At 38.3% G+C, this 16,287-nt stretch overlaps 1 protein-coding gene and 1 long non-coding RNA gene across 3 annotated transcripts in view; one reads left to right on the forward strand and one right to left on the reverse strand.

The window, feature by feature from the left end:
• LOC126377852 (forkhead box protein P3) overlaps positions 1-16,287 on the reverse strand; it is a 94,425-nt gene that overhangs the window by 50,302 nt on the left and 27,836 nt on the right. For both annotated transcript variants that reach the window (XM_050025842.1, XM_050025841.1), the window contains exons 2-3: positions 9,559-9,753; positions 1,928-1,954 (exon numbers count right to left, since the gene is read on the reverse strand). In XM_050025842.1, the coding sequence (XP_049881799.1) occupies positions 1,928-1,954; positions 9,559-9,603 (72 nt within the window). In that variant the 5' untranslated portion in view covers positions 9,604-9,753. The remainder of the gene's footprint in view (positions 1-1,927; positions 1,955-9,558; positions 9,754-16,287) is intronic.
• LOC126377945 (uncharacterized) lies at positions 898-15,619 on the forward strand. Its single transcript, XR_007568016.1, has 3 exons — positions 898-981; positions 1,192-1,315; positions 15,565-15,619. It is a non-coding gene; the product is annotated as an uncharacterized LOC126377945 (long non-coding RNA).

Raw genomic sequence — 16,287 nt, forward strand, 5'->3', positions numbered from 1 at the left:
CCTACTTACACAATAACATTGTTTAAATAGTGTCTCTTGAAAATCTAAGTAGTCAAATGAGATACTTTTTACGAAACGTCAAAATGACGGTTTTCTTTGGAATTTGTATGGAAATACTGTACTGTTACGTCATCAATATTTAAGCGGTCAAACGTCGTCCTTAATGTTACTTAATTCATAAATAAAATTCGAAAATAAGCCGAAAAGTAAATTGAGATGTATTTATGATGATTAAAGACTTGCTTCTTGTCTAGATTAGCATTTTATAATTTATTTTAGACGACATGGCTTTGGCTTTACGGGCATAGTTCCCTTTGCCTTGCGCTTCGGGAAAAACCAACCATAAAAAAAATCTTAAGCGCCATTTTGAAAAGTCACATTAGGAGGCAAAAACTCGTAATAGACAATACAATCTTTCTCCCAAGTATAACATTGTGAAATAGGTTAGTTTCCAACTAGTCGAATCAGTTACTTTTTACTAAACGTCAGGGCTTTTTGGCGGGAAACGGGAACGGGGCAGTTGCTTTCTTCATTGAGTAATCTAAATAATTAATACGAAGTGGTGTTTTGTGGTTAATGATCGCATTAAGTTAGTCGGAAGACATTCGCGAGTGTTATTATATTGGAGTATTCAATAAACAAAGTGTATCTGCCTATTTTCGCTTCGTGTCAGGAAGCCGCTTCATAACTCAAAAGTTTATGCGGACTTTTGAGTTAATTCGTTTGGGGTTCGGAGTAGGAGTCTACTCCGAGGGTGGGGGCTTAGGTTTCATCATCATCACCTTTCATCATTTCATTAATCATCAAGAAAAAAAATACGTCAGACATGGCTGTATGGGCATAGTTCCCTTTGCCTTACCCTTCGGGGAAAACCAAAACAAAAAAAAAATACTAAACGTCAAAACACGAAATTACAATGGAATTTGTATGAAAAAGCACAGTGTGATGTCATAGAAAAACGTGTCAAAATGTCGCACTTAGGTTAGTACGTTTTTTTTATTATAATTCATAAAAAAGTTACATAGAAAAAAGAAAATGTTTTTCGTTACTTTTAGATCTGTCTTCATTTACTTAGTACTTAATTAGGTTTAACCAACCAATACAAGTCATTGTATTAAACCTCGATGCCAATCGAGGTTTCGGTTTGAAGTAAATCACATTATCATCATTGGCCTTATACGTCTGTTTCAGACGATTTATGACGTCATTGCCTCGAAGAAATGCACTTTCTCTCATGGCTGTGCAAGCCAATCCTAGAGCGGCAAACTCTACCGCACACTCTCACAAAAAATCACATCAGAATGTGTGTTTATGAGTAAGTAAGTACGTATAATTAATTCAAATTCAAATTCAAAAATATCTTTATTCAGTAGGTAACATAGTTACACTTTGAATCGTCAATTTTTACATAACGAACGTCTCATCCGCCTAAAACTACTGCAGCTTCTCACAACCTGTATAGCCGGGGAAAAGAAGCTGCAAGAAAAACCTCGGCACAGGGCCCTAGACGTTCTTTAAAAAAATAAAAATAAACATAAAATATTGATATCCAATTGAGTAATTTAGCTGCCTAATATCAGTTCTCAGACAGTTAATCCCATGCATTCATATCTTCTAAATAATCACTAACTTTATAATAACCTTTTTTGGGAAGTTTTTGTTTAACTACTGTCTTAAAGCAGTTGAAAGGCAAATTCTGAATGTCAATGGGAATCTTATTGTAAAAACGTATACATTGCCCCTTAAAAGATTTAGTAATCTTATGTACTTAATCGACTGACTTGTAAAGCAAGTTTATTTTTATTCCGGGTATTAACAATGTGCCGATCACTATTTTTTGCAAATAATCCTATATGTTTTTTTACATATATTAAGTTTTCAAAGATATATTGTGATGCCAAAGTTAAAATATTAATAAAATACTTACCAGTAAAGGTAACTGCACCATTGGTCTCTGAAACAAAAATAAATAAATTAATATTCTGTTTCTAATAACTTTTTAAAAGTAGAAATTGGACAACGCGTGGCTTACATCGTAGTATGTCGGTTCGAATTCCTACTTCGACTTTATGAGTTTGAATTTATGTTTGGATTATAGATATGAAAAAAAACATCAACATCGGACTTGTATTCCTATGTTCCTAGCAAATAAGACGTTAGAGGGTCCTGAATCGGGTTGGATAGGCCTTCTTCTTCTTCTTCGAGGTTGATTACCAACCTCAGCAACCCTGTTAGGGTTATTATTAATCCGCCAAAGGCCCACGACATGGCTCATGTAACGATTACTCACTTACATCAGTAAGTTACCAATGGCTTAACGTGCCTTCCGAAGCACGGTTCATCTTACTATACAGGCCTGCTGGATAGTCCTAGGCCTGGATAGGACACGATGTCATTTTTGTTTACTTTTTTTGACGCGACGTGACACGATACATGAATAATAGTTGACATTCAATAAAAGTTCTTGATAAATATACTTTAAGTACTTGTGTTATCTTAGCCTTCGTCATATTATATTTTGCAAATAAATAAAAAAAAAACGGATGATGAATACAAATAAATGCCTATTTTCTTATCTCCTACGTTTGACGTAATATCGTTGGACCCGTACGATCCTGCGGGTTTGCTTAATTGTTTTTTTATTAATAAAATATGATTTACCGACTGCGATATGATTTAACGGCCTCCGTGGTCCAGTGGTTGAGCGTTAGGCTCACGATCCGGAGGTCCCGGGTTCGATTCCCATATCACAAAAATTACTTTGTGATCTCTAGTTTGGTAAGGACATTACAGGCTAATCACCTGATTGTCCGAAAGTAATATGATCCGTGCTTCGGAAGGCACGTTAAACCGTTGGTCCCGGTTACTACTGACTGATGTATTCAAGGGCCTATCGCGGCTCAATGGTAACCCTGACACCAGGGTTGATGAGATTGGTACTCCTCCTCATAACTCACACGATAGAAGAAGATTATACATATAAACCTTCCTCTTGAATCACTCTATCTATTAAAAGAAACCGCATCAAATCGTTTTAAAGATTTAAGTGTACATAGGGATATAGGGACAGAAAAAACGACTTTCTATTATACTATGTAGTGGTTGTTTTTTCTCTGTTATACAAGTAGTATAAAGTCATAATACTTGTTTGTTTGCGTGCGATATCAGAGCCATGATATGCTTAAGTAAATAAATTGATAAGCACGTGTTTCCATTGATATTTATTTAGATTATTACTATTTCCCGTGGGTTTGCCTGATATTTTAGGTATACAGAGTGTTAGTGACATCGTAACGAAAACTTTGAGGGATGATTCAGACCATGATTCTGAGTTGACATCAAGTGGAATTTTCCGTTGCAGAAGTATGGAACTGAAAATAACTAAAAAACACAAACATTTTCATTAAATTTCTGATATGAAATTCCGCGTAAGTTCACTCTAAGTTTTCATTACGATTGTCACTAAGACCCATACGTACTTGTATGACTACCTTTACGTACTTGTATGGGGTGTAAGTGAAGTCATAACGGATACTGAGTGGGATGAGTCAGACCATGATTCTGAGTTTGATATTAAACTGATTTTTCCGTCGCAAAATTTACGATATTTTTTGTGTTTTCTTAATTATTTTTAGTTTCATTCCTTTGCGACGGAAGCATCCACTTGGTATCAACTCAGAATCATCCTTCGAAGTTTTCGTTACTATGACACTAACAAAAATGCTAATATATACCTCTAGGACTGGCAGAGGAAAACCTAGAAGGACGTACATTGACCAAATTGGAGATGTACTCAGAAAAGGATCAGTGCGATCTACTCTGAACCGGCGTGCGTGTATGAAACGATTGATGTATGTGGAGGAAGTAAGAGAAGTGTGTCAGGATCGAAGCAAATGGAGTTTAATCTCTGCTTACCCTGGTGGGAAATAGGCGTGTGTTTATGTATGTATATATGTATGTGTCACTGTTAACCTGTATATTTTTTTTCTACATCTAGCCTGTCTTTCCACTCCTCACGGTTTTTGGAAAACTGCCACCAGTCTGTCCAATAGACATCAATCATGTTTAAGATAATATAGTTGACTTTTGATAAAGATCAAGAGATGCGTCAATGTGTTGTTACAACCCAAAGAAAACCTCTTCCAAACAATAAAGTTTAAAAGCGAAGATTGAATTAAAAACACATAACCGTTGTAGCATAAACAAAAATCTTGCTCAGTAAATGTTTTCAAAAAACAACTTAAACGGAACATAAACTTTGGCAAGCGAGAAGTTTTAATTCTAAACAACGCGCGCAACTACAGGGAATATTATAAACAAGAAAAATCGATTGAAAACAAATATTGTAACGCGACTCCACATGCCGACCGAACTAACGAAACTTTACACAACGCTCACGGCTATAATACCTACTCAATTTGGCATACATCCATCGCAAGATGAACTAAGTACCCACACCTTACTGAGCTTTCTGTTAGACCAACGTGATAGGTGAGCCGTATCGCCGTCTATAATGGACGAACCAACTGTGTTATAACGCATTGGTGCAAGTCCGGTGTAGGTAGCGAACGAAATTGGTATTAGGTACATTTAAACTCACGAATATACAATCCAATTTTTTTTTGACGTGACTTATTGTAAATTTGCCGCAGATGGCATTAACAACTTGGCCGGACGGATGGGGAGCGCTGAAGGCTCTCACCCGGTACAACGTTTAAGACAACAGGCCTGAGGGTGTCCAGTTGGCCGCGAACCTCGCCTCAGGGCGTCGTCTGAGAGGAAAAATATTTGAAAGAATTAATCGCGATAATTGATAGCGATAAGTGCTGAATGAGGGAAATCGTCGACCACGCCGGCGGGGTCGGTATCGGGGGCGGCGGGGTCGGTATCGGGGAATCTTGGAGGTTCAATAGATATTTTGTATTGAAATATATTTTTAACATAACATAAACATCCTATATACAACCCACTACTGGCCACAGAACTCGCTTCAATCAACCGAAGTGGGTATGGAGCATAATCTACCAAGTTATTCCACTGCGGATTCGTGGAGCTGTTTTACAGCAAATAGCCGGGACCGACAGCTTAACGTGTCGTCCGAAACACGGGATCATCTTACTTTTTTGAACAATCAGGTGATTCAAGCCTGCAAAGTCCGTAGCAAACAAAGGACAGTCTCACAAAGTGATTTCGACAATGTCCCCATCGGAAATCGTTCCCAACGCTCTAAGCACTAGACTACGGAGGCAGGAAGATATACACTTCTCATCAAAAAAATCGAAACACCTTGCAAGTTTACGTTTTGTCAGGATTATCAGAAAAATGTGTACATTTAGGAATAAATGTTAAATGTCGTTTAATAGTGAGTAATATAAGCTTATCAAATCTTAATGTTAATGTTCTAAATTTAAATGAATTTTTCATAGGTTTCGTATTTTGTTAAATGAGTCATTTTTATTCCGTATGGAGTATAAAGGAAATGGATAAAACAACACACGTAAATGAAAAAAAAAGCTAAAAAACGTTTATTTAATAACTTGTATTCCCTCCCCGAGCTCTAATTACTGCTTCCATACGGTTCTTCATCGATCGGATGAGAGTCACGATCACATGCTGTGGTATATTGTCCCATTCCTCTTGGATTGCATCTTGCAGCTGGCTAAGTGTTTCTGGGGCAGGATCTCTTGCTCGAATTCGTCTCTTTAATTCATCCCACAGATGTTCAATGGGATTCATGTCCGGGCTTCTTGCTGGCCATTCCATAATAGAGATATCGACTTCGTTAAGATAATCTCGTACGACGCCCGCGGTGTGAGCCCTAGCATTGTCGTGCATGAATATGAAGCCGTTGCCAATAAAATGTGCATAGGGCATCACATGAGGCTCGAGACACTCTTCGACGTACCGATGACAGTTTAGTGCAGGCAGACGTGGCCCAGACACGAAAGCAAGCTCTGTCTTACCGTCGGCGCTGATTCCTCCCCAAACCGTCCACGAACCGCCACCATAGCTGACCTTTTCTTCAATGCAGCATTGTGCATAGCGTTCTCCGTCTCTTCTGTAGACCTTGTTCCTTCCGTCGTTACCATACAGCATAATTTTACACTCATCAGAAAAGAGAACTTTGCTCCACTGTAGGTATGACCAATTTAGGTGCTCACGTGCAAAGTTAAGGCGCGCTCTTCGATGGTCTGCAGTTAATTTCGGCCCATTTGCTGGCTTATGCGGTACCAGTCCACGATCCTTCAACCTTCTTCTAATTGTAGAGTCACTTACAGCCACCCTTCGTACAACACGAAGCCGCTGCTGCAGTTGAAAAGCGTTAAGGCGTCGATTTCTTAAAGAAGTTGTTACAATAAATCGATCATCTCGCTCAGAAGTGACCCGATTCCTGCCAGATCCTGAACGGCGCGTGAACAAACCAGTCTCCCGATAACGTTTATAGACTCTATGAACAGATGACAGGCTTAGATGCAGTCTTGCAGCCACAACACGCTGACTAAGGCCAGAATCCAGCAATGCCACAACTTGGGCGGCTTCTGTGGGCGAAGTATCCATACGTTTTAGAAAAAAAACCTTTTTTCAGACGTCCCAAAGTCACAGTATTGAAATAAAAAACAAAAAGTTTAAGGATAGGCGCCAATTTTTAGTTTTTAAACGCTAAATGTACTCCAACCCTAAACACACATTTGTCTCAAAACAGTGATTCATTTCGTTTATAAGATAAACAAATGAAATTCTAATTTTGAATTTAGAATTTTCGCTTATTACTGTAATGGCCAAACTGCCAGCTATACATTTATGTATTTTTTTTTCATCGTATGAATTCTTTTTTGTGTTAAATTCGGACAGAAACAATGAAAACGGAAGTGTTTCGATTTTTTTGATGAGAAGTGTATTTACTTATTTTACATATAGTCTCTGTCACACGGAACCTTCTCAATTTAATTTCCTTTTAGTAAAGAAGAATGGTTACTAGTAACGCCATCTGTTATCATAGTACGGAACTATTTTTCCCAAGTTACAAGTTTATATCCAATAATATTATTAAAAACACTGGACGTATTTTTTTTTCTTTTTACATTAAGCTACGCATGCCTATCAGGGTGAGCAGAGCAACAAGTCATCGTCTATCGTGCGGGTTACGAGGTGGATTTCCAACCCCATCAACCCCAGGGTTACAATTGAGCCGCCATAGGCCCCTGACATGACTCATGTAGTAACAGGGGCTTAAGTTGCTTTCCGAAGCACGGATCACCTTACTTTAAGACGCTCTTCATCATTCGTCTAACGAATCTCGGTGGGGACATATCACAAAAATTACTTTGTGATCCCTAGTTCGGTTAGGACATTACAGGCTGATCACCTGATTGTCCGAAAGTAAGATGATCCGTGCTTCGGAAGGCACGTTGGCCGTTGGTCCCGGTTACTATTTACTGATGTTAGTGAGTAATCGTTACATGTAACGATTTCATGAGCCATGTCAGGGGCCTTTGGCGGCTCAGTCATAACCCAGACACCAGGGTTGATGAAGCTGGTATTCCACCTCACAACTTACACGATAAGAAGAAGAATTCAAACTCATGAAGATCGTGGAGTCGTTATATTAAGTTTTCTAAATGTGATGGTTTAATTTTAACATGATAAAAACACTTAATTTAAAGAACATAAAATTTTATATAAATTCAAGCTTCATAAAAGACAGGAAATTTCAAAATTGATTTACTTAGAAAGGAAAGTTTCTCTTTAAATTAATAATCTTGAATGCCCTCCCTTGCCTCACCCTCCAGCCCCTTTAACCTCTCCTACTTTGGGTTTTTTATACCAGCCGATGCGATATAGATCGGAGGTCCATACGATACCTGTCATCGATCGATATAAACACGGATAGAGGTCAAAAAAGGACCTGAAAAGGTACTGAAAAGTATCGGCGTCCGAAGGACGTAATATACGATCCCGATGACCCGATTACTCTAGCTATAGAGGCAGCCAATCCGCTCGCGACACCAAACACTTCAGGACCCCGATACCGACCCCGCCGGCGTGGTTGACGACTTCCCTCAATCAGCGCTTATCTCTATCGACCAGTGGGTCTCTAAGGTCAATTAATCCTTTCAAATATTTTTTCCTCTCAGACGACGCCCTGAGCCGAGGTTCGCGCCCAACTGAACACCCTCAGGCCTGTTGTCTTAAACGTTATAACGGGTGAGAGCCTTCAGCGCTCCCCATTTGTCGTTAAGTAGTTAATGCCATCTGCGGCGAATCTACAATTAGTCACGTCAAAAAAAAATGTATATACTATACAACTCTGTGATCCTCTGTGAACTCTGTGACCTATGTGTATGTTATGCTGGAGCTGAATAAAAAAACATAGAATACGTCGAGCTGATACCTGCCCGGGCATGTCGTCAAAAACGGCTTTTTTGACATTACTTACAATACAATACATTACAAAACTCTTTATTTCACTTAAAATGAACATTAAAAAAGCAATATACTTATTGTAAATCTACCGCATATGGCTTTCACTTGGCCGGACAAATGGGGAGCGTGTCTTTCACCCGGTAAAAACCAGCAGAGGTATGCTTTCTAACATGATATAGCATTATATGGACAATGGACTGATTACCGTCAATATACGTAGACAGTTCATCATATCCATCTCAGATCTTCGTCTCAAAAGTGGTTAAAATGGCCACATCAAAGCAATTCATCCAAAGAAAGAAATATTGCTATTTGACAGTTGTTTGCATTGCGCACTTACTTTTATATGCGCAAATGTCAAATTGCAATATTGCTTTTTTAGATGACATTCGATGTGGCCTTTTTAACCCCTCTGGTCGCCTTGTAATTTCCTTATGGCTCTGCTCGTCTCATTAGAGGTTCCACAGCCAATCATTAAAAAACCGGACAAAACGAAAGTCCGGATAAATCCAGTCGGATGGTAACCCTACCAGGGGGCGAATCAAAACATGTTTTCCCTAAGACTTGCTAAGTCACGTAATGAGATCTCTACATCTTGCAAATTTTCTTTTTCACAGTAACTGTCTGTTTTTATTGTCCAATGAAAAGGCTTTTCTACCTAACATCTTAAAATAGACAGATGATTCGAATTTTTTGGACTATGTTTAAATAATTTCAAAGGTAAGGTATTTTTATACTCTTTAGTTATTTGTTTTTGTCAATTAATCAGTCAATCAAATGAAACTGTCTCAGTGGTCATGGTACGAAAAGAGCGAGTGAATATTGATTCTTAACACGATCGTACTAAAAGTTCATATTAATATACCGGGACTGGAAAAGAAAAACACCGAGTTCAGATGCTTATCAGCCCGGATATATCGTAAATATTGTCATAGTTTTTATTTATGTATACGGACATTACGGACCAATTCGTAAAAAACAAAGAAATCTAAAAATAGAAAATGAAATTCTTACTAAAAATTAACCTAAATAAATGATAACAATAAGTACAAGTGTAGTTCAGAAGAAGAAAACATTCCAAAAATAATACTATTTAAAAACTATCCATAATATAAGAAGCATAAATTGACTCACCGCTTCATCTAAGTGATCACCATCATCATCCCTTTGCAGACACATCCAGATGGCACAACAAGTCTATCACAGTCACCAACACATCAACTTTCATATAAAGTCAATAACACTGGACCTAATGTTGCTCCCTGCGGCAACCCACTGGCGCGTACCTCATACGACTGTACGGCACAACTCAAATGTTTTGAATACGACCTGTAACAGAAAGAAAAAACAATAATAAACTTCGCCAGTACAGTAGCACGATGTTTATGTGTTTGACAAAGGGTTCTGTTGTGAGTGAGATGGTCTAATGCCTTCGAAGGGTCATTGTACGTAAGGGCTACAGGGAGAAGAGATAATGATTGTTTTAAATTTTGTCTTTCAGATTATATTTTGCATACAGTTGATTTTTTTGTCTTAAGTTTCACTTTAGGTTATTTTATAATTTCGGGGGTAGACAGAAATGATACAACAGCTACGAGAAACGCTACATTCTAAGACCCAGCGGTCGCCAGAAGTTTGTTATTTTATAACAGCTGATAGTTACCGTGCGCATAGTTGCTACCACGGCTAGCAATGATCAACAACTATGAAATTTGGATCATCATGAATCTTTGGTAGACGTAGAGGCAGATCTAAAAATCTTTGGAGAAATATCTAGAGACCGAATGAAAGACCTGATTCTGGTTTTGAGACTAGTTTTAGAAAGATAGACGAATGAAACCGTAGAAGAGTTAAAATACGACGAAGACGAAACAAAAGCCTTATGACACACTGAGTTTATAAAATAAAAGAATATCTACAGAACCATATCAACTAGTTCAGTTATCACGCCCTCTCCTCGCCTAGGAGGCACCAATGTACTATTACATAAACAATTAATAGTTATTTTTAAAATATTGCTTCGCAATCTTTACCTATGACTAATTCAAAATTCAACAATGAATGTTGCTTACAAACGTTATATTGTGGACCGTGCAGACGATAGATTATAGGTTTATGTATTAAATTCCGGTCATAGATCTGTTCATTTTAGTTTAATTATTATAATTCATAGTTTATAGGTACGTATTCGTTATGTAGTCTATTGGACAATAGGCTGCCAAGTTGCTGGTGTATGTCTGGCTAGATGCTATTCTTCTTCTTATCGTGTAGGTTGTGAGGTGGAATACCAACCTCAACCAACCACCCCAATCTCTCCCCAACCTCCTCAACCTCTAGATGCTATTTATACTTATATTTTGCCCTTATCGGTCGACAGAACCCGTTTTCTTTCTTCCATTCATCTCTGTCAAGCGTCATTTCAGTATTCACACCTTTCACATAGATGTCCTTCGTTACGCAATCCATCCTCACTTTATTGGGTCGTCTCCTATCTCTGCATTGATGTAACACATCCACATTATACATCCACAGTAAAGTGACTCCATCATCATCATCAGCCCATTAACGTCCCCACTGCTGGGGCACGGGCCTTCCCTATGGATGGATAGGAAGAACGGGCCTTAAACCACCACGCGGGCCCAGTGCGGATTGATGGTTATTAACGACTGCTAATGCAGCCGGAACCAACGGCTTAACGTGCCTTCCGAAACACGGAGGAGCTCGAAATGAAAACTTTTTTTTGTGGTCACCCATCCTATGACCGGCCTTTGCGAAAGTTGCTTAACTTCAACAATCGCCGATCAAGCGCGTTTACCGTTGCGCCACCGAGCTCCTCAAAGTGACCTAACTACCCTTTAAAACAGCCATGTTGTCAAGTGTATAATCTAAAAAGTCATTTTTAATCAATAAATTACTTGCTTACTTAATTATATTTTTTAATCAATAACGTACATCATTATCAATATATACATTGTTTACGTCAATAACCTAGTTACATCATCAGCAACATAAACATTGCTTATATCTAATGATGTAAGTTATGGGTTTCAGTCGCTAGCATTTGGAGCAAAGCCTCTATTATAAACTGTCTACTAACAGATTTATTGTTACATACATACATAAACTCACGCCTATTTCCCACCGGGACAAGCAGAGCCAATGGAATTCCAATTGCTTCGATCCTGACATACTTCTCTTGCTTCCTCCACATTCATCAATCGTTTCATACACGCACGCCGGTTCAGAGTAGATCGTGCTAAACCTTTTCTAAGGACATCTCCAATTTGGTCAATGTTCATCGTAGATTTATTGTTACTTAATTGTATTTTAATACTTAGGGTGACATTATCCAGAATGATATAACCAGCGTACATTTCTTTTCCCTCCCTGACGATGCACTAAACGATTCCTGTCAATGATAATCTTGCCAGAAACACAGCGTCACCTCAAGTCTAACGAAAACAACTAAACAAAGGCTTCTGTTTTCGGATTATATTCCTCTAGACCAAAACATATCGGTGAGTTGTTTATCAAACCACAAGGTGTTAGGTTCGACACTGTTTTGGGCTATCCGGTGACGGCCAAACACCACTCGTATACTATGTTTTTATTACCACCATTAGGTTACAGGTTGTAAAGAAACTAATGAAAATTCTTTGACTCGACCTTTAAAAGGTGATGTTGGAGGAGGATGGAAATAATAAGCGAAACAGAAAGGGTTACTAATGAGGAAGTGCTAGTAAGAGTAAGGGAGAAGCTGCAAATATTGAGAGTAGTGAATAGGCAAGATGATTGGACACTTAATAAGACACGACGAATTTATTAAGAACATCATAGAAGATTAGCTACAAGGAAAGAGAGGAAAAGAAAGACCAAGAAAAGCTTACATGGAAGAGATTAAAGAGAGGGTGAACGTCGTATGTTATAAGGAAGGGAAAGAATTGGCCTTTGATAGACAAGAATGGAGAATGAGCCCAGCAAATTATTTGTAAACAGTGGTGAAATTATGAACAATTACTTGTCATAATTATAAAATGTATGTTTCTGTAGGTGTGTTTTTGGTCTATTACAGAAACGACATGTAACCAGGAGCACTTAAGTGCTGCTAGTTCATTTATTACTTTGCAAGAAACTGATTGGACTTTTGCAGTTTATCGTACAATAAGTTACGTCAAAAAACACTTTCGTTGATGAGAGGTCTGTGTTCATCAGTGAGCCGTAGGCTGTTAATGTAAATAATAAATTGAACCAACCATTTTTCAACAAAAAAATAGGTTTTTCGCGAATGCTTTTATCAGATTATGTAAATAAACTTGTTCGTTGTTTTGTAAATATAACTGACCATACGATAACGATATTATAGATGTTTATTTCTCCCTGTGTAAATAATGTACATGCGCGATAAAACGTGCGCGATTGCAGATAAGAATTTATATTATAAAATACACAAATGTGTTGGTGCTAATTATAGATTCGGTTGCTTACTCACATTTTCTTGAAGAATTTGGTATACATAATACGGATAAAACCACTTTCTGAGACTGTCTTTGTTTGGTAAGGAGTTTTCAGGCTTGAATCATCTGATTGACTGAAAAATTAAGATGATTCTGTGCTTCAGACGGCACTTTAAGCTGTTGTCCCGGCTATTAGTCGTAAAAACACCTTCACCAACCCGCAGTGGAGCAGCGTGGTGGAGTATGCTCCATACCCCCGTTGATTGAGGGGAGGCCTGTGCCCAGTAGTAGGACGTATACAGGCTGTTTATATAACAAGTAACTTCAACACAAATGAGCGACTTTATTGCTCTGAAGCTATTTCTTACTAACAGGAATGAACCAGCAAAAAATCTTAGATTCGGGCGGGACGATGTTTTCTAACATTCAGGTGGGAACTAGAAGGCATCGGACTCATTCGATGTGGAAGCCCTTTTTTGTACCTTTGATAGGTTCGCTCTTGGCCCCAGACTTGCCCGAAGGCATTGACGGGGCCTGAGATGGAGCGTGCTCGCCCAGAAGGTGCCTGTTCACTCTGGCTTTGCACCCGGGTTATATGCATTCGGAAATACAGAAGACGGCAGAGAATTCCACTCCTTAGAAGTGCGCATAATGAAGGACGATGCGAAGCGCTTAAATAGAATAGTTGGGATATCCACCAAATAGTGATGGAACCCGGCCGTACGTCTGGAAATCCGAAGATTAAACAAGGATGGTGGAATGAACTCGTGTAGATCGCTCCTAGATGAGGATAGATCCTAAGAAGGATATAACACAACACGGCATCACGCCTGCAATCGGGAAGGGGTAAGCAGAGGTATATGTACGTTACACCCAATCCTCGCTAGATTATGTTTAAGTACAGTCATGAGCAATACAATGTACCCACTTTAGGACTCTGTCGCACTTACATATTTGACATTTAGTGAGAGTTACAGTTCAATTTGTCAAAAAAGTTAATGTGACATGGTACCAAAGTGTGTACATATTAATGCTCGTAACCGTACCATATAACAGGGGCGAGCCAGATAAACCAAATGATGATGGTTACCTACTAGCATATCGTTAAGAAAGATGGTCCATCATGTTAGAGATGGCATAATTCCTCAATCGAGACCTATGGTCAGTAGCAATGGAATCCTGGCTGCAATCGCTAATAGGTGTGACAGCCCTCTGATATTGGACCTCATAAAGCGTGTCAAATCCCCTCTAGTTATAAGGTACTAACATAAGTTAAGTATTTTGTACTAACAAATAAATGGATCTGTGTTATCTTTAATAAATAAATAAATTATTATTATGGTACGCAATTATTAAACGCTTTTATGAAGTTTTTTGAAGTAACTTATGTTGGCAATTTCAAAAAAGGAACGTTACGTCACTTTTTAAGAGAAAAACGTTTTGGCGGGTGTTCCGTCTGCGACTACGAGGAAAGAAAAACAAGTGAAGACGTTGATTGTCGAGAGAAGCGAAAACTGAAAGACTATTTGTTGTATTCTTTTGTATTAATATTTCTTATTATAATTTGTAGTAATAATATTTGGTTCCCGTAATAAGAGTGATATTTGAGCTACTTAACATTTACTGATTAAAACTGGGTATGTTACTAATATTTACGTTTTATTGTAGAATTGGGTAGTTTCCTAGGTCTAAGATAAATTATAAAATTCTGATAACTAAATAAAGACAGATCTAAAGGTGACAAAAAACGTTTTCTTTTTTCTATTTAACTTATTTATGAATTTTAATAAATAAAAATGTAATAATAAGTGCGAAATTTTGTCACGTTTTCCTATGACGTCACAGGTTGTTTTTTCAAATAAATTCCATAGTAATTTCGTGTTTAGACGTTTAGTAAAAAGTAACTGATTTGACTAAGTAGTTGAAAACTACCCTATTGCCACAAAATATATGGCATTTGACAACTTTTTTATTCTTTCTTACTTCAACAGAAAAGTAACATTATTTCACTAATGTAACATTTTACTGAATGTGGAGGAAGGAATAGAAGTGTGTCAGGATCGAAGCAAGTGGAATTCCAAAGTCTCTGCTTGCCCAGGTGAGTTTATGTATGTATGTTTGTATAAGTATGTAACATTTTATTCTTATCAAGTAAAGGATCGGCAAGTGAATCACTAGCTAGGGGAATCACTTTACCATGTTTGGTAACAGATAGAGCATTACATGAGCAAAAAGAGCAAATAAAACGTAACCTTGCTATCACTTTTTCGTGTGTCTTACCTCATCATCATCATCATCATCATCAGCCCATTAACGTCCCCACTGCTGAGGCACGGGCCTTCCCTATGAATGGATAGGGAGATCGGGCCTTAAACCACCACGCGGGCCCAGTGCGGATTGATGGTTATTAACGACTGCTAATGCAGCCGGGACCAACAGCTTAACGTGCCTTCCAAAGCACTGAGGAGCTCGAGATGAAAACTTTTTTTTGTGGTCACCCATCCTATGATCGGCCTTTGCGAAAGTTGCTTAACTTCAACAATCGCAGTCCGAGCGCGTTTACCGCTGCGCCACCGAGCTCCTCAAGTGTCTTACCTATTCTTATTAAAATAATCATCTCGCTACCCCTTTTTCACAGGGTCCGCTTACCTAACCTGAAGATTTGACGGGTCCGGTTTTATTACAGAAGCGACTGCCTGTCTGACCTTCCAACCCGCGAAGGGAAATCCAGCCTAATACAGGTAAGGTCACATACCTATATACGTTATGTATAATATAACAAATCATGCTTATTCGCTGATATTTTCAGTGTAAAATTGCAAAAAATATTTATAACATAATAAATTCAGCTAAATATTTACTAACGCCATCTATCCTGACCACCCAGAACTACTCACACCTCAAGCGTTCTAGAAAAGACTGAAAGGCGCACAGCGCCATCTATGTGCTATAACCTCTAACTTCATTTTTTTCCGCGTCATGCCTGTTGCATACTCGCACCGCATTGTTTACACAACACAAAAGACCCTTGTTTGTTTTTCGCTAGACGTTTCCTGGTTTGTACTGCGTTGTGTATGTATGTATTTGTGTGTGTGCGTGTTTTCACAGCCGGCATTGTAGGGGACCGTACACAAAATGTTGTTGTTTGTCTGGCTTGGTAATAAATTGTGTATAGCGTTATGCCTTCGTTGTCTCTACGTTTTAATTTCGTTTTGCAAGGCCGAAACATCGCAAATATTTACGTCCATATTCCAATATGAACATGACATTTGAATTTAGAATTAGGCGCGTTCTTTTTCGCTCGTCATTTTTATATTTTTTTGAGGTCTTTTTTCGGTCGCGATTGATGTCAGTAATTAATTACCTTTTGAAACAGCCTATTCCTATAAATTTTACAACTAAGCTATGA

This window comes from Pectinophora gossypiella, chromosome 24 (assembly GCF_024362695.1).
Source record: "Pectinophora gossypiella chromosome 24, ilPecGoss1.1, whole genome shotgun sequence".
NCBI lineage: Eukaryota > Metazoa > Arthropoda > Insecta > Lepidoptera > Gelechiidae > Pectinophora > Pectinophora gossypiella.